Below are 19055 nucleotides of genomic sequence, written 5' to 3'. Positions count from 1 at the left end.
TATGAAGTCACGATGACGCAACTAAGTGTGATGTGATACATTCGTCCTTTGTATTACGAAGGTAACAAAACCCATGAACCGGAAAGAGTTTGGGGCGGCCCGGGTCGGTTTAATTCGAACCTTTTAGTCAGGCTCGGCTTAAGAAGGCTTGCAATCTGGGCCGGTCCAATTCTAACTTTAAAACGTCCTCGTGGAGCAACAGAACCAAACCCCTGGAATAGAATCCCTAACGAGATCTTGCCACCGTCGCTTGCCGCCGACGGATCCGGCTGGACGTCGATGTCGGCCACCGAGCAGCCGCCCAAGAAGCGAAAGCTCTACGAGGCGATTTCGGACCCACCGATCGCCCCGCCCCATCATCAGGCCTTAGTCTCGGGCGCCCCTCCCCCTCCCCCGTCGCAGGAGGAGATCATCCGGAAGCGGAGGAACAAGGATGAGATCCGAAGTCTCGTGGAGTGCTATCGGAGAATCAAGTTTTGCGCCTCCCAGAAGGACGCCGGCCTCATGTCCGAGCTTGAGCAGGCTTATTTGTCTCTAATTACCGCTTCCAGAGGTCAGATCTCTGCCATTTGTTATTTGTTCTTCTTTTTTCTTTGTATCTAAGAATTTGCGATGAAAACGACCAATTCGTTACTACACTAAGCTTTTACTGTTAGAAATTGTATGTTTGAGTCCCTTAATTTGCTAATGGATTAATATCTTTCTTAGACAATAGAGGAAAGTCCTATAAATGTCATCTTAACCAGAGGGCATATACAATCTCAAGCGGACAAGTGAAACATGAGTTGTGTTGATGTCTCTCTGGGTGGGTCCATATTAATCATGTATACTCACATTGCATTGTTCTTTGAGCTATTGCTCAAGAATATTCACAAGTAATGAATATTTCTCCTTGAGTGGATAAACGACAGGGGACACTAAAAAATGGTTGTCCTTTTTCTTTTTTTTGACATCAAAACTGGAACTGTTTGTAGTATGCAAGTTGTTTTAAAATAGTTCCGTTATTCCAGTCCATATCAGTCATTCTTAATTTGGCTGAATATTACTTCATTGACCCCAATGTGTGTGATTAATCTAGATTGCAGATTTACTTGAGATTCAGAGGGGGGGCATTGGCATTCCCTTTAATTTGTTCTAGAGGAGGGGGTTTGGTGTTGTTGGCTATGATGACCATCTCAAGGATAAAGTAGTTTGTTTCATTATTTTCTTTATTTTGTGGACGAGTTAGTACTCTTATGAAACTTTGGTTTTATTATGCTCTGGTCAAATCATGCTCTAATCTGAGTCACTTCGGATCCTAGGTTCTGGATTTTTAACTCAATCACAGTTCTTGTTTTTAAAATCTTGGCGCCAGTGCAAAGTAGTTGAGGACCTATTAAGGGTAGCTGGCGACACACCCAGATAAGTGTAGTTGAGTAGAAAAATTAGGAAGCATGGTTTGAGGTAGTTGTTCACCAACAGGAAGCTCAGGGCTACAGTATAAAGCTAAGGGTGGATAACCATGGTTGGAAAGGCATAGTAGCCATTATAAAAGAAGATGTAAAATTGCACCAATAAAAGAAACTTATATTACTGTTAAGGTCCTGGAAACAGCATCAAATATGATAATGATTGTGTTGTATTTTTTTTAAGAATTTCTGTAGATACAACTCATATTGAGAACTGTTGGTGGATAAGGGGAGGCTAATGCAGTTTACTAGTTTCTATAGAAAAAAAGAACTGTCAGTGGATGGGCTATGGTGAACTGTCAGGAAAAGCTGCGCATTGCATATTTGGAATGCTAGGTCTAGAACTTTTTTCGTGACATACTCTATGAATTTCATGATCTGACACCAGCAATCTGTGTAGCAGTAGGCCCATCTAAATTCTGATTAGAGATTGAACTCTGAAGTGTAACTTAAATATTTAACATAGATCAATTAACACTCGTGTGTTTTCAACTGTTTAACTACAAGTTTCTTCTTTCTCTGTCAAGTACAACTTTTTTGCTTAGTATTACATAATCTATTGTAAGAACTAAGAAGTATGAAACACTTTCCTTATCCTTACCAAATCATTAAAATAATTTTCAGCTGAAGAACTTTGTGTGTTCTTATTTTCTGTATAGGTTGCTCGAGCGTACAGCGTATTGTAGCTGAGCTTATTCCTCGGTATGCATCATTCTGTCCTACTGCTCTAGAGGCAGCAGCTAGAGTTTCTATCAACATGTATAATTGGAGCTTGGCCATAATCGTGAAAGGAGAGGATGTTGATGGTGTGGCATATGAAACTGTTAAAGCCTGTATTTTTGGTCTAGTTGACATTTGTTGCACAGCATCACATGAAGCACCAACATCTTCTGTCATTCAGGGCATCTGTTCTGCAGTTTTTTCAAATATTCTTACGTTTTTTGTTTCAACTTTTGAGGGTAAGGATATTTATCAGATAGGTAGCAGAGAAGTTCTAAAGCTTCAAGACCCAATGGATTTCCTTCGTGAACTGAAGCATGAGACGAAGTATGATAGCGAAACTGTGTTACATAGGTTATTTTTGCTTCGGGCACTTAGTTTCCTTTGCATATTTTTTGCCTTCCCAAAGAACTTACTTGCAGCCTGTTTTGAGCTCTTTGTTTCTGGCGGAACTGATGTTGCTCTACATAGAGAGGGGCAGTACTTTCTAAATCAGATGACAAGTCATCTGAGTGATGATGAAAATGACGTAAGTCATGTGACAGACAAGGTGACTGATGAACCTTCACTATGTCCAAATCTGACAAAACCAAGTATAGATTCCGATGGAAACGATCAAACTGAGTCCGTAGCACATTCAAGGAAAACTTTGCTACAATCTAAAAATTGTTTATTGGGAATGGTAATGAGCTCACTATCTTTTAAGATGTAGTCTTTTATTGATTTTTGAATTTATCCAAACAATTTTTCTTGTGGTTCTTTTATTGGTTACTATTTTTTGGATTCTAGAATCGGATAATGTAATAGATTGAAAATCAACCACTAATATTTTGTGCACATAGCTTGAGGAAGCAGGATTCTTTCAATCATCAGTGTCCTGAAAATTAATGTGAATTATGGAAAATAGTTGCATGTTGCTATGATTTGTTAAACTGCATTTGATATTGAAACAGTTGAAAATACAATGGATGTATTTCATAATTTATGTACTTGTAGATTGAAATTAACTTCTGGCCTCATCAGGTATTGTTTCGATGTGTTTTCAAAGGTGTAAGTCTCATCTGGATCTTGGGTGAGAAGTTGGGTGAATTTGTGATGCTTATGAGTTTATTCTTCCATCTTCATAACCATTTAGATTTTAAGGAAAGAAATATGAGTACAGATAGGATACACTTCAGGTTCTGATATGTAAAGCTGTGAGTTTTTGCTATATATATAAATTTGAATAAATACTCTTAAAGTACTTAACTTCATTTTCGTAAGAACTCAAGAAGAAGAAATTTTTCGTTGTGAATAAAATTTTCCAGAGTGCATAGTTGGCCATATGAATGCTATATCTACAGGATATATCAAATGTTCTCAATGTTTGTCATGAATTTGTCATGTTGTTGGTCAAAAGTTTAGGTTTTTTTATTCTTATATCATAATCTAGTACACCATCATTATAAAATCCCAGCATAAACTAATTTTGGCTACACTCTGCAGGCAATTAAGAATGATCCATCCATGAGAGTTTGGATATCTTCTTATTGTAGTAAATTATCCAAGTTGCATGGCCTACAGGCTACTACCGAATCATTATCCATGTTGGAGAACTTATTTGGGTCTTTGTTAAAGTTGGTTGATGGAACAGATTTTGAAGGGAGTGGTGGGAACAAATTTGATGCATCAAATCATGATGATGTCAGCAACCCATACTTGGTTTACAAGAACCCTCTCCAGAATGAAGACATTGGTGGTGTTTCAAAGGACTCGGGAATTCCTGATGCATCTCCGGCTGATGCGTGCAAAAGAGATGATGGTTTTGCAGAAAAAGCTATGGGTGAAAGGGAAGGAAATTCCATTCATGGTGGGGAAAGGTTGGCCGCCACAAGGAAGTTACACTCTGGGAATCGGAAGGAGTCAGATACGATAAATTACCAGAGCTTTAATGCTGATCTTGGCATGCCATCTTTTGTATCTATTTCTGGAGGTGCAGCTAAAACTTTTTCATCCCCTAATGAACATTCTCCTGCACAAAGCAGTGCTTCCACTCAATTTCTTTGGTACTCTGATGGGGATCCTAGAGCCATGGATGTGACCTCTGCTTCCAAGCAATTGTGGGTGAGTTCTCTTGGGCATGATGCCACTGAAACGGCAGTTAGACTGCAGTTTGAGGATTTTGGTGCCTTGCAATGTTTTTTGTTTGTTCCTGCCAAAGATTTTGCTTTAGTTGAGTACCGAAATATTCTGGATGCTGCGAAGGCACGTAAATGTATGCAGGGCTCCTCTCTATGGGGTGGTTGCCTTCATATTAAGTTTCTTGATAGAGGAGTGGGTAGCAGAGCAGCTTTTAATGGTATAGCTGTTGGTGATAGCTCTTTTGTTTATGTTGGTAATGTGTCAACCCAGCGGTTGAAAGATGAGATACTGCACGAGTTATTGAAAGCAGGCTTGAGGAATCCCCCTATAGTTACCAGTCTTACAAGTGAAAATGCCTTGCTGCTGGAATTCGGTTCTGCAGAAGAAGCAGCCTCTGCAATTGGGCACATCAGGTATTTTCGTGAAGCTAGTGGATGTCAAGCATATGAAAATAGAAAATGGACACATGGTGCATACATTAAGGATAAGTCTGTTTCTGGATGTCAGCTTCTAGTAAAGCAAGTTGATGCTTCTATCCCCGACATGGAGTTGATCAATGCATTTTCTAGATTTGGAGAGATTACTGGATGGCAATTTGATAGACTAAATGGTTGCTGCTATATAGATTTCCAGTCACATGAAGCTGCCAACCTTGCAAAATCCCATTTGCGTGGTGCAAGGTTTGGGTCTACTACTGTTGAAGTTGAAATTAGGAGTGGAAACACTGGAAGTGCCCCAAACAATGTGCTTTTTTCACCAAGGGCTCCAAGTTTCCATGATGTGTCTGCTGACCACTGGAAGGCTCGAATGTCTCAGTTATCTTCTTTATTTTCATCTCTGCATGTCAAATACAATCTTAATCAGAATCTTTCTTATGAAAGCAATAAGCAGAAGAATTATTCACTTTCCACGAAAGATGAAGTACCGGTTAGCACTCTCTATATTACTCTGCCTGGTATTTCTTTTATGACAATCGAAGATGATGACTTAAGGGCCTTGTGCAATATTGCTGTTGGGAATCTTGGTTCTGTGGTTAGATTGACACGAATAGGTTTGCAAAGTTCTTGCTGGCATGTTGAGTTTAGCAGTGTGGATGCTGCTGTGACTGCACTAGATCTCATTCGGAGCTGTTCAGAAACGTTTCTTCAAGCTGAGTTCAGGTCTGCAACGTTATCAATTTTGCTAAATATTCATAATTTCTATAATTCAAACATTTTATAATAATTATTGTAATTATTATTATTATATTTGCTGTTGCCAATCAGTTACCATGAGTGAATGCTGTGTCAATATCTTGCTTTTGAAACAAATATCTGCTGCACATATTTGTATTTGGTAGATGCATGTGCGCTTCTTGGTCGGCTTAATATCAAGCTACACATCTGGATTTCATTATACGATTATGCTAAAACTAACATAATTGTTTAAATTAAATTGGGTGTGTGGTGGATAAATGCAATTAATTCAAGTCAATTAGCTGGTATTCCTAAGACATTTATTTGAGGAAATAAAAAATTAGAATTATTGAAGTGATATAAGTGTTTACAGAGCTAAAAACATGCTTGAAAGAAAAAGAATTCTCTTTCTTTTAGAAAAGACCCAATAGAATTTGTGTACACTAGAAAGATTTGATTTTATGTTTCATAGTTGAAAGGGATAACTCCAATTTTATTGGTGTGTGTGTGTGTGTCAACACTTGGCATTATATCAATACATCTTGATCTGCACCAAGGTTTGTAATACTGCCTGATACGGTTCATTATGGGTGGTATTAATTGGTCCGACAGCCTAACCCGATGGTATGTCCAGTACAGTGCGGTACAGGCCTTGTACCTGTAGTCCCTTTTCTGCTTTTCAGTCTTCTTTTCTAGTTTATTCTGAATTTTGATACGTACTGTCATATCAACACTTGGGACACCAGTAGAGGCTGGTATGGTTCTGGTTTGAGCCTTAACCAGTATACTACCTGTACACAAAATTGTGAACCTTGATCAAGACCAACAAGTTAAAACTGAGTTGAAATTTGGTTAGGTTGAGTCAGATTAGATTCTTTTCTTATTTCTAAATGTTTGTGTATCTCGTGCTTTTAGTTGGATAAGTTTTTAGTGCCCAGTGTTGTATTCGAGTTATGCAATTGTCTGTTATTAATTCAAAAAGAATGGGCTTTCTTGCTTGGTAAGGATTCTCCTTTATTACCTCGGTAATCAAGGTTTGACCTGTTAGTTTGATTGAAAAAAGAAACAAGCTGAGATTCATATCATATAATATCTAGAGTTCTTAGTTTTATTTTTGGGGGTGTGTGTGTGTGTGATTAGTCATCCAAAATGAGATTGCATGATGAATTAGCGACCAAAGATGTTCTTTCTTAGCTGAAAGATTTTTTATATATTTTTCTCCAGCATTGCTTTCTTCCTGCTTCATTTCATGTTTTCTTCAAGATCACTGTTATGACTCCTGTATTCATCCTAGAAAATCTCTCTTTGTTGCATTTCATTGCTTGCATATAGCCTAAAAGTGACTTGAAAGCATGTCAAGTGATACACTGGCCAGTACCATCTGATGTCACTGGAAAAAATAATGAAAAATTGAATACCAAGTGATACTGACCTATATAGTCTTGTACCAGTTATTGGTCAAACCGGTAAAGTTGGTTGGTACTCATCTTAATTTCTAGGCTACCCTGCAAAACTGTTGGGTGTTGGTACCAGCCATCTGCACAGACTAGTACACCTGTGTGTTTGTATATAAGAGGTATAGTGGAGACTGTTCATGTGTGTGTGTGAGGCAATTGGATTGTTCTTGTGGCGTCCTCCCCAAGCAATATCAGTGAATGTGCATGGATATTAACCTCCTCACATTACTACTAGCCACCTTCACCTGTGTGCTGAAGTCATGTTATTTGTAAGAGAGAGAGAGAGAGAGAGAGAGAGAGAGAGAGAGAGAGAGAGAGAGAGAGCAATTGGATCATTTTGTGGTTTTTCCCCAAGCAATATCAGCGAATATACTGGGATATTACCCTTCCCATAAATGTCTAGACTGATCAGTTTGATTTGGACTGATTTGGTCCAATATTTTATGACTCTTGTGGAGTTGACTAAACCTTCCCATTCTCTTTTAAGCCTTGGTTGGAAGGAATAGAAGATACAAACGAACATTAAAAAAAATGACTTGGTTGGAAGTAATAAAAGAATCAATTTGGTGATTGCTGGATTATCCTTCTTGACAGAGTTCCTTGGCAGAGAAGGATCGATATTGCTACTTCAAAAGATATGCAAACAACTGCTCCATATCCTTATTCTAGTAGTTGTTCTAAGTTACTGTGGCATGGGTGTTTTGGCTGAAAGCCTGAACATGTATGATCTGTGCCATGTTGAATAGATTGTTGGCATGGGTGAAGGTGCCGCTGGAGTAGAAAACCAAATTAAAATCTTCTCATTCAGAAACTTTTGATTGGAAAACATAAGACATGCAATAATACGTTTTAAATTACCTTTCTTTTATTTGGAGAATACACGCCACTCCAGCCTTCTTCTGTGAGGTGTTTTTGTCCTTCCTCCCACAAGTCTCCCTTGATGGGGAATGTTTCAAGTCTGTGCCTATCGATTGGTTGAATTCCTTCACACAGTGTTTCCCCATCTATGTAAATATTTAGCCTCTTCCCTAGGTGGCAAATGCACAGTAGAATTGAGAGCCCTGTAATATCCTACCCACCTTTCAATGCATTTTAGGGTTATATCTGGGTTACTGAGAGATTTTAAAGTTTTGGTTAACCAGAGCATACCCATTCTCACTCAAAAGTCTGATCCACTTACTGTTTAAACCGTAGCTGCAGAAGTAGCCTGTTCTGATGGACTGAGATCTCCTTTTTAGGATCTTAGTAACTGGATAACATGAGATGCTTCTTCTGTTTGGAGCAGGACATCTTGGCACTTATAACTTTGCGTTGTGCATTCTTTGAACGTCTAGTTTTATCTTTTTTGGCCATTCCTCTTTGCTATGTTATGGTGCATGTGCTGTCTTAATTAGTTGTTTGGTATTTTCTCCCATGAGATTTATAATACACTTTTTTATTTATGATTGTTGCTCTCATTACATTTTTCCTCTCAGCCTTTTGGCTTACATAGTTTTTAGACTAGAAAGATCTGATCTATAAAGTTAATGTTCATGATTATTGATTGACTAATCTCAAATTGTATTTTTGGTTTATATTCTGCATGTGGTAGGGGCCCTTTGGAGCTTTGTACTTTTTACTAAGTGATTTCCTTGCTGTTCTAAATTTTGGGAACATATTCATTTTAAAAATTTTAATGGATACTGCAGTGATCTTATTTTATACTGATCTGGTCTTTCACAGGAATAATAGAGCTGCTGTATATCATGAAGAATCAGTTACACCGAGGAAATTAAATACTTTGGGATATTCTCCATCTCCTGGGGAATTTCGCCCTGCTGGTTTGGATAGCAAACAAGGAAATCCTTATGTTAGATCTTTCACAAATAAACCTGATCTCAATGTTCATATACCGGTATCCCCAAGGGTAAATGTAGAAAATATAGGTTTTCAAGTGCAGCATGGACAAGCATTTCAATCAAACTGGACTGTTGCAAGCAGTGCTGACATGCGGGAAGTGCCCATGGATCTCTCATTTCCTGGTGAGTACTGTGTCAAGGTAGCTAGACATCCCAGACTATTTTTATGGTGTTCTTACTTCTTGTGTTCTATCTTTGGATTTTTCATCACAAGGTCCCGCCACCAATGCTGGTGAAAAAATCTGGCATTACATGAAGAAGGAGAATGAGCCACAGATGTTTGGGAAAGTAAGCTTACCAAGCCGGACCAGTGTCACACATGTGGGCTCTGTAATACCACCACCGGTGCCAACATCTTTGGTGCGCCCTGTCTATCTTACCCCAAGTAATTCCTGGGATAATTCTGGTCCAAGTCCTCTACTAAACCGAACTTCCACAGGCATGATGCTTATCGATAATCGCAATATTAATGCATGTGCTCCTGTTCCTTTTATACCCTCTTCTATTACTCCGCTTTCACAGCTGCCTGGGGGTGCCATGCAGCGATTTGACCAAGTAGTTACAGTACCAGGTTTATCAAATGTAGTTCACCCACCTCCTCCCCCATCTGATGTGCCACCTCCATTGCCTCTCTCTCAGCCACCTTCTGTTCCACCTCCTCCAAGTTCTCCTCCTCCTCTGCAACAACCGAAGGATTCCAACTTGCAAGCAAGTATATCATGTCCTCACCATCAGTGGCAAGGTACTCTTTCAAAAAGTGGAGTTCACTACTGCACAATTTATGCAGTTAGAGAGGACTCGGTCGCTTGTAAATATTCAACCACGTTGTCAGAACCAGCAGAGTAAGATTGCCTTTGCTTCCATTTTATAACATGGTTTATGTGAGGTTCTAATGAATGTCTTCTTGTGATATTGTAGCTGGCCTGCTAGATTAGATGTAACAAAACGCACAGACATTCAGCATGTGAAGTCAACTTTTTCTAACACTCCTCCTCATAAAGTGAGTTCTTAAAGCCCCTGGAAACACCAGTTGCAGATTTTTATTATCATGCGTTATGTTTTGGATTTGTATGATGTTAGCTGCTGGTGATAATTTAGTTCTTTAGGAACTCACCAAATATTGAAGAAGGGAAAATTTTAAAAGCACAACAGTAAGAGGTGCTTAGTACATATGCTTGCACAATCAATTTATTGTTCATAATTTTCTTGAGTGTTATAGCAATTTTTATATCTTGATTTATGGAGAGGCATGAATTTCTGTGTCAGATCTCCATACGAAGAGAGCCATATGCTACGATATACCAGCTTTATGAAAGTGTTGCTTAGTTCTGATTCTCTTGACATTAGAGTCTGTTACATTTTAATGGCTGAGGAAACTGTTTTACAGGGAGGGAGGGATAGAACATATTCATTCAATTGGTACATATTTTTCTAAATATTTGATCTCGGAATGTAAGTAGTGAATTCAACATATTGAAGTTTTTCGAACTTTTCCACCATTATAAGCTAAGTAGCAGAAGTGTTATATGTACATTTTTGTGAAATAGTGCTTTCCGGCTTAAAGAATGTTATAATATATAAATTTAAAGTAAAACATGTTTTGAGAAGCCCTGTTCTGTGTTTTACAAGTGAAAAGAAATCAGCTGAATTCTAGAATGTAGTATAAGATCTTTTATTAGGTAATGTCTGAATTTATTGCATTACCTTGTCTTGTTTGGTGTCTATTATATGAAATACTTACTGGCTTATGTATGTACCTACTAACCAATTTCCTTACATGACGGAAACAGTAGTCATTTAATAGATGACATAATTGTTGAAGCATAATTCTGTTACCGTCCAACGTATCCATAATTGTTGATTATGGACAATTTATTTTTCCACACACAATGAGGCTGATGTGTCATTATATTCAGCATGCAGCAATCACCACAGCGAGCTAGATGATTATTGTAAAAGCTGAACCATGATTCATTTACTTATGTGGTGTGCCTTGTGGCATAATTTGTTAGCATTAGATACTCTTCCTAAGGCTTTATGTTTGCATATCTATTTTGCTTCTTTATGTCGAACACTGATCTTTTTGTATGTATCTATTATGTTTAGATAGTTTCATTTTAATATGTTTAATGTTTTCTTATTCTATATCACAGTTAGTATACTTGTGTTCTTTCTATGTAGCAGTTTATGTTAATTTGTTGGATTCTTCTCTTGCTGATGACTGGTTTAATACATGGTGTAGAGAGAGGTTTGTCGTTTGCTGCCGTCCACCACAAACGACCAAAGAGGAGTAAGTATTATCTTCACCATTTTTCTGCTTGTCGTATCAGATATTAGAACATGTCTTTGGTACCTTAATCACTATATTTTGGTTACTTAATCTGTGTGCATTTTTCAAAGTCGTCTTAAGAATACCCAATTATTCATATGGATCTGTACAGGCTTTGACCATATACTATGTTGTGAACTATCACTATCCATATGGTTTCTGTACAGGATTTTGACCATGTACTACATTGTGAACTATCACTACAGCATCTTCGAAGAGATCACCATTGCTTGGTGGGACACTATCCTACCAAACTAGTCTTGCCCCTGCTGTCTGTAATTATCCTAGCTTTTATCAGTAATAGCCACATTTATGTGGTTTTTTTATTGTCGTAGTTTCCACCTTTGTCTTATGGTAGGTAATATCTTTCATTTGGACCTTGATTCTTCTTGGTAATTTTTCTTTTACAACTCTGTTTGCGTCCATTATCTTTCTAAAAGACTTGATGTCATGGTATAGACGTATGCACTGGTCTGTTGCTGGACGTTATGTCGTGTTTATCAAGGGGCAATATACATGTGTAATGGTACGAGTGTTTGTCATGTGTATGTCCATGACCATCGTGTGTGTCCATGCTTGCGAGGGAGCTTCTTAATAAACCTATGTTTTTAATTTTACATCAATGGTAGGAGCCTTTAAGCTGTGTTTGTTTCCTGCCCTTTTTCAGCGGCATCTACTTTAAAAAGATAACGCTTGCTTACGAGTTCTTATTTCAATCCCTTGTTGCAGATCCAAGACTTCATATCATATCTGAAGCAAAGGGACTGTGCTGGAGTAATAAAGATTCCTGCAGGGAAGTCGATGGGCTCAAGGTTACTCTTCATTCTCCCATACTCACTCGACACTTGTTCCTTGCTGGCCATTGCACCTCATCCAGCTGACTGTCTTATTGCTTTGATTCTGCCAAAAGAAATAAACACGGAACAATCATAATTTTGTATATTCTCTATTAGGGCATACCAAAAGTTGTGTCGTCTGTCTCTCTCAAGTACATGACACTTAAACGAGGCTTGAAATTTTGTACATGTTGCTCGATATAATCTACTTTTTCTTTCCATTCAATTACAAGTAGCAGCTTTTTTCAACACCCTTGATCTGAATTTTCATATTTCATAGTGAGATAATGAACTTTCTCTTTGCGAAATACTTGTTTTCATCAATGTTTTGCATCAAGATGACAAAGACACCCTAATTCTATTCGGTCGACACGTGTGTGGATATTTATCTCCTTGCAGCTTAAATTCTGGTTGAAACATTTGGCTTCAGAAATTTTTGTCTTTGGAACGAAACGTGTTATTTTCGTTGGTTTGGTCTCAAGTGCGTCACGTATTCATCTGGCTTCAATTTATCATAGCGCGGTTGAAAGAAGAAGTTTTATAGATGAATAGGAATAGAGTGATCAAAATGTTGAGATGGCCGAGTTGGTCTAAGGCGCCAGATTAAGGTTCTGGTCCGAAAGGGCGTGGGTTCAAATCCCACTCTCAACATCCTACTTAATATTTTTTATGTCGGATTTATTTTGATTGCAGCACAGGTCCATTACAGGGGCCTCAATGGCAACAACCGAGGCCCATGACCTGCACCGATCCATAACCTACAACTCACTCTACACCGGCTTCATCGATTGCAACCATTGCAGAAAGGTTTCCGTTACATGTGCCATCAAACTTGGGGCAAGGAGCAAGCATCTACCAATGGCCCTCCTCTCAACCCTATTCCAGCATTGTGATTCTTCAAGTTCAAAGAGCTGCTCAACTCAGCAGAGTTAGCAAAAAAAAGGAGTACCTTGTTGCCAGAGCTTTGGATGTTTTGTGCTAGCTAGCATCCACTCAACGCTCGGCCTTGGTCTCGGTCTTCCATGTCTCTTTCTCTATCCTCCACAGATCCTGTTGAGGTCAAATTGCACTAATCGTTGAGGATTAGAAGAAATCCCTGAAGCTCATCAATACTGCTACCGAGAATGAATCAATTGAAGAAGAAGAAGAACATGTGGTCAGTAGCTCAAGTATCTACTTGGCTATTTTTGTCTACGACTCTCCTCGAGAAGGAAGACATGGGGAACACCAACAAAAAGGCTCGCTTGCGATGCAGGGCACATCACATACACACAGCTGGGCGAGAAGAAAGCATGAGTTCAAGAAGCAGTGGCTGCACGCATCAGAGTCCCCCCATGTGATGCAAGTGGTCAAACTTTGGGAACTTGCCCGGCAGGCGACTCTCTCTTCCACCCCCCAACATCTGGTCTATCCTTTTTGATGTCTGATCCAAAGAACCAATCAAAGAGAGCAGATGGCGCGTAGCTCTTGTTTTGTTGCTCCAACAATGGACGTCTGAATCCAATATGGATGGCGGTAGATCAGAAACGAAGAGGTCAGCATTACAGGAAGATTCAACATTCATTGATCTAATAAACACTCACTAGTTCTACAAGGACGCATCAAGGATGCAGTTTCATGCTGTCCCTGTCAATTATGGCTTCACATTTGTGTGGTCATCCCATCCCATCCCATCTTCTCGATGATATACTTCTAATTCTTGCTTCTGCACACAAATGGTTTTCGTAGTGTGGCCAAGATGGGCTAATAATCGTCTTAAATGTTGACATAAAGATGGTAAGAGCCAACTGTTCCATTCCCATCGACATCACCTCCCTCCTCCACCTGTGCCCATTTGTTTGGAGATCATTGTGAAGCTAATGGCGAGTGGGGGCTGAGACAGGTGTGTCATCTGGGCTTGGATCTGACATCCTCCACATGGTTTCGCAAGAGTCATTGCCTAGTCTTCCATAGATCTATAAGTTGCAGAAGCTGTGGACTTTGATGCAGGGTTTAGGTCCCTATCTCTCATTTTTCCTTCCCCTATCTTCCTACCTCTTCTTTCTGAGGCTGAACTTAAAAGCTCAAATAAATCATGGTGGTCACAGTACATTGTTGACATATCTGGGCAACTTCTAGAAACGATTATCTTGAGCAAAAAGATTGAGCTAGAAATCTAGCAGCAAGTGTTCAAGTTGAGAATCCAGTATTATTATTTTTATTGAAGTTGGTGAAAATTTTTTGCAGCACTCAAAACTTTGGCTGAGAGAGCAATGGGCAGAGGATTCAGACAAGCAGCACTGGTCCCACCTTGTTTGGGTGACTTGTCCTCATGCTGGGCAATACTGAGAGGTAGCGAACAGATACATATAAAGATGTCCTCATGCTAATAGTTGTCACTTTCTCCAGGGGTTTGGTGCATCGAAGAGGAAGCTCGGAAGGGTGAGGTTGGGGAATGGAAAGACATGTTCCCTGACTCAGGCAGATGTGAGCTTGCAGTCCAACATTATGAACCCACTGCCACACATGAAGACAATATGTTTGATTCACTTGGAGAGTCATTCAAACTCAGGAATGCGAGGGGTCGTTGGGTTATTTGTCATTATTCAATCTGATAAAATAATTAATTTATTAATTTAATTGGACTGAAATCATGTGATCTAAAATACCTAAAATCACTAAGTATCCTTCCATAATCAATCTGACAAGGGAGTAAAGAATAAGAATGTAGTTGATATTTCAATATCTATTTGATTTTGATGACACCTTAGATTTGGTTGGATGACGATTTTGACGACACCTTAGATTTTGTTGGATGAAGTTCTATTATTATATATATTCTAACCCTTTGCATTGATAATCCAATTGAATAATATTTTGATGTCACATAATTCTATCTCGATATTATATGATCGATACCTCATAGTCAATTAGACGAAATATGCTCGAGGATGTAAGACGATGATATCTTGATAATATATATATATATATATATATATATATATATATATATATATATATGGCTTAACATTTCCATTTGGCATGTCACATGGGTACTAGAAAAGAGTAGACACATTTACTATTGCATCACTATCATATTGATGTTTATAATGTAGCATAATCTTTTTCTTATCTAATATTATATTTCAATCCTTGTCATTTCCTCTAGCAGGATGTAATCAACCCACCATTTATTCTTAATCATACGCATGAAATGATGTAATTATCCTTTCGTTACAACATTACATGTATTTTTAGTCACAAATTCATCATTTCTAGTACTAATTTTTCTTTATTATCTCAATTTCTCTGAATGAAAAAAACTCGAAATAATTCGGATTCCTCATCTCTATCCCAATTGTGGCAAAAGACCTATGTATTAGTGGTAATATATATGTTGATGGGTTAATTATCCCTATAAGAAGGCAATTTATTCTTGTTTATGTATTAAGACACAATTAATTGCCATCTTCTCCTCTCCCACACAGAGAGAGAGAGAGAGAGAACATAAGAGGAGCCTTTGTCTTGCTTGTCTCCCATCAGTCTCCCCCACCGCGCCCCTCCATGCTCGGCTCCTGCAGAGCATAAACCCCGGTCGCAGACCTCTCCTCGTGCCTACCCGACCACGACGCTCGGATTCTTCCCCGTCGTTGAGCCACCGAGCAAGCACGTACGTGCACATGGACGGCCTCCTCGCTCCCCTCCATATCTAACAGCTCCACGGGCTTTTGCTCTGAGCTGCTTATGGATGAACCAGGTTGCTCTCAGTCGATCTCCGGCCTCCTCTGCCAGGAAGACGCGACCGACATAGACTTGGATTTGGACTCTCCCACCGATGACAGCGAACTGTCTCAAGCGTTCCTGGTTCTCAAAGCCACCGATCTTTGTGAGGAGGAGTACGTAGAGAAGCTGGTCTCGAAAGAGAGCAGCTTCGAGAGGCAAAACAGTGAGTTCTGCTTGGTTCCGGCGACGGAGAGCTGGCTCAAGCGTGCCCGCTCCGACGCCATCAAATGGATCTTAAAGGCGAGTCCTCATCTCAATGCTCTGATCCTTTGTATAAACGTCTCATCGATCTGTATGTGTGTGTTCGTCAGACCAGGGCCTGTTTCGGCTTCGGATTCCGGACTGCGTTCCTCGCGGCGACTTATTTCGATCGCTTCTTTGCACGGCGAAGAATCGATGTAATGTAAAGCTGTAACATGTTCTCTTCTTTCCATGTCCATGGGGCTTCCTGGCCATTTACCGCTCTGTTGTCGATCAGAACGAGAAGCCATGGGCGCTGAGATTGTTGTCGATGGCTTGTTTGTCGGTGGCGGCGAAGATGGAGGAGTACAGAGCGCCACTGCTTTCGGAGCTTCAGATCCAGGGGTACGCATTCGACAGCAATGCTGTGCAGAGGATGGAGCTCCTCCTCCTCGATACTCTGCAATGGAGGATGGATTGCGTCACGCCATTCGAGTACCTGAGTTATTTCAGATGCAAGTTCCGGTGCGATGCTGATGATCCAGAGGAGTCACTGCGCAAGGTCACTGCACTCATCTTTGCAGCTGTCGATGGTCGGTCATTGGCTTCCGATTCTTCCGTAAACATTGCTACATTCACGACATGCTTCGATTGTTTGCATGACTTGTATTTAATTTTCCTTTTGGGCTATTTTGTCGTGGACACAGCGATCAATTTAGCCAGCTATTGCTCCTTCACCATAGCAGCAGCTGCCATTTTAGCTGCATCCAGCAGCATGTATACAAAAGAGTCAATGGAGACAAAGATGAGTGCCATACCACTGTTTGGATCCTCTTCAGAAAAGGTAGGCCATATTACGTATCGAGTTCGTTTGGTTTAAGCTTTTCAGTCATGGAAAGGTTACGAAAGCTAATCACTACCTGCTTGCGATGTGTCACTGTTGTTTCAGGAACATGTGTTTTCCTGCTACAATATAATGACCCAGGATCCACCCAAGAACATGAGATCACCCAAGAGATTGGCTTCTCCGGGAGCATCAGAGAGTTGTTCCAGCATCACTGGTGTCATTGACGGTGCCTCCTTCGGCTTGCCAAGAAATAAGAGGAGAAGGTTGCAGTTGCCGGATACCCATTAGAACCCAACCCTGACACTACTTTTACATGTGCATTGGGAATGCTCTGACCCATTTCTTCTTCTTCTTCTTCTTCTTCTTCTTCTTCACTCTCTTCTTTTCAGTTCGATCATTGATTGTCTGAGTGCTTGTTTTGCTTCTTTATGGCCACTTGAGATATGAGGTGTTTCCAAATTGCATAGTGCGACAGCTTTGGACCAGAGTGAAACGACTGTTTGCTTCGTGTATCATGTTGATTTGTGAGCTGCTGTTGCAGCCAGGCTGATGAGGTAGAGGTGGATTTGGTCTCCGGTGGGGGGCTTTTTTGCCTGGTCCTTCGAAAAGACCGTGGAGCAGCGAGAGTGGCGTGACATGGTACACCTCGTGGTATATGATGCTGGATCAAATACTGTGAAGTGGATGGATTTGTTTTGGCTTGGTGGAGTGAGATATAATTCCCAGTGATGGGGATTGTACTTGTGGTGGTGTCATGTCATGTGAATAAAACCAAGCAACATATACTCTTGTCAGAATCCAAATGTATCTTTGCCCCCCCCCATGACTTACAGTAAAATGTATCATGTCAAAAGCAGTTTTTGAGGTTGGATGGATAGATGGATTGGTTAATGGATGGCTTCATTGACAAGAGATCATTTAGCTTGCAAGGAGGCTAAGGCTATAGGGGCTAACAACATCCCTTGAAAATGAATCTACTCCTTGCATCTTCTTTTTGACTATTTGGCTCAAATGTAGCATTCTCTATGTGGTATCACTGTCAAAAGAGATGGGAGTTTCCTTTCCGGTGACCTAATCATCCATTGCTTGCTAGGCTTGAGTTGCAGTGGAAGTCTACAAAGGTCTTTGTCATCCATGCCGAACACAGGTCAGGTCTCACCCTCTCTTTACCTCAGAATAAAAAAGTCCCTTTTACCTGTTCGATGTGCCACTTGGAAAGAGAAATGCCAAAGGACTCGCTTAGCTCTCTGCTTCACCTGCTGCAGGCCATCCATCGTCCATTATGAAAAGGGTGCTGTCAAGTCTGCTTCCCTCACCCTTTGCTCCTCCGTCTGATGGCTGTGACAGAATGAACCAGATGCTGACCTCAAGGATCCTTCAGCCACATTGGTCACCATGCGGTCAAATGCAGAGCCTGGAGACAAGGTTTGGTAAACCTGTTGGTTCAAAGGAGTACCACCTAGAACGGAGTGGCCGGACGGAATGGATTACAAAAGGAAATGATGGCAGCGGGGATTTATGCATGAGACCTGCTCGACTGGTGGCCTGACCGAAGGATCCCTTGCGACAGAAGCAGTGTAGCGTATTAGAAAAAGAGTCCAGGGGGGGCTGCCTGCCAAGCCCAAGGGACTGACTGACTGGGTCAAACAAACATTTGTTTACATCCTTTGGTGAATGATGAACTGTCTTGCAGTGAGCTCGCTCACGAAAGCAGGAGGAGGTAAAAGATGCGTGTGAGACTGAGATGCCATGTTTCATTGGGTGCTACTCCTTGGGTTGCACAGTGAGAATAGCATTAGATCAGCATGATGTTTCTTTTCTTCTGGGGGCCATCAATGGAGATCAGCATGCCCCATCGCCATATGTTTGACTGAACCTTTTTTGTGTTCTTCGTTCCAAATGCAGATACCTTGACAAATTTTTCTGTCATCCAATCTTCAATCTCCGATATTAGAGGCGAATTCTGTACTCTGTTTTAGGAAAAATAATATCCCCCCCACAATGATCAGATTTTGTTTTGGAGGGATTTTGGTGTTACAGGTTGACTAATATGAGGTTGTGTATGAAGTCACCTAATATTTGTTTTGGTGTTACACAAAACAAGGTCACCTAATATTTTCAATCATTAACTAATATGAGGCTGTGTATGACATGATATATGACAATAATATTGTTGTCATGCACAATTAATATATCTGTTGAGACAAATAATATATATATGTTAAAGATCCTCCTTCCCCAACTAATAGATTGCAGCTACACATGAGAGCATCAAAATAATC

The 19055-nt window shown here is 40.1% G+C and overlaps 2 protein-coding genes and 1 non-coding gene across 4 annotated transcripts; all 3 read left to right on the top strand.

The window, feature by feature from the left end:
- Positions 1–198: 198 nt before the first annotated feature.
- Positions 199–12210, top strand: LOC103990307 (uncharacterized). Of its 2 annotated transcripts, none has more exons than XM_009409392.3 (8): positions 199–553; positions 2108–2850; positions 3654–5449; positions 8644–8942; positions 9034–9661; positions 9738–9819; positions 11062–11109; positions 11878–12210. In XM_009409392.3, the coding sequence occupies exons 1-8, from the start codon at positions 280–282 to the stop codon at positions 12079–12081; spliced, it is 4074 nt and encodes a 1357-aa protein (XP_009407667.2). In that variant the 5' UTR covers positions 199–279; the 3' UTR covers positions 12082–12210. The 2 variants fall into 2 exon arrangements, with proteins under 2 accessions (XP_009407667.2, XP_064972646.1); XM_065116574.1 differs by having other exon boundaries at positions 11004–11109.
- A 344-nt stretch (positions 12211–12554) lies between these two features.
- On the top strand, positions 12555–12635 carry TRNAL-AAG (transfer RNA leucine (anticodon AAG)). The gene has a single exon. It is a non-coding gene; the product is annotated as a tRNA-Leu (tRNA).
- Positions 12636–15471: 2836 nt separating this feature from the next.
- LOC103990308 (cyclin-D5-1) lies at positions 15472–18858 on the top strand. The gene is made up of 6 exons (XM_009409393.3): positions 15472–15986; positions 16058–16144; positions 16225–16519; positions 16634–16770; positions 16876–17920; positions 18039–18858. Exons 1-5 carry the CDS (start codon positions 15708–15710, stop codon positions 17059–17061), a joined length of 984 nt encoding a protein of 327 aa, XP_009407668.2. The 5' UTR covers positions 15472–15707; the 3' UTR covers positions 17062–17920; positions 18039–18858.
- The last annotated feature ends 197 nt before the right edge of the window (positions 18859–19055 follow it).

The sequence above is a fragment of the Musa acuminata genome, chromosome BXJ2-7 (assembly GCF_036884655.1).
Source record: "Musa acuminata AAA Group cultivar baxijiao chromosome BXJ2-7, Cavendish_Baxijiao_AAA, whole genome shotgun sequence".
Lineage (NCBI taxonomy): Eukaryota > Viridiplantae > Streptophyta > Magnoliopsida > Zingiberales > Musaceae > Musa > Musa acuminata.
This window is presented reverse-complemented; position numbering and strand designations above follow the sequence as displayed.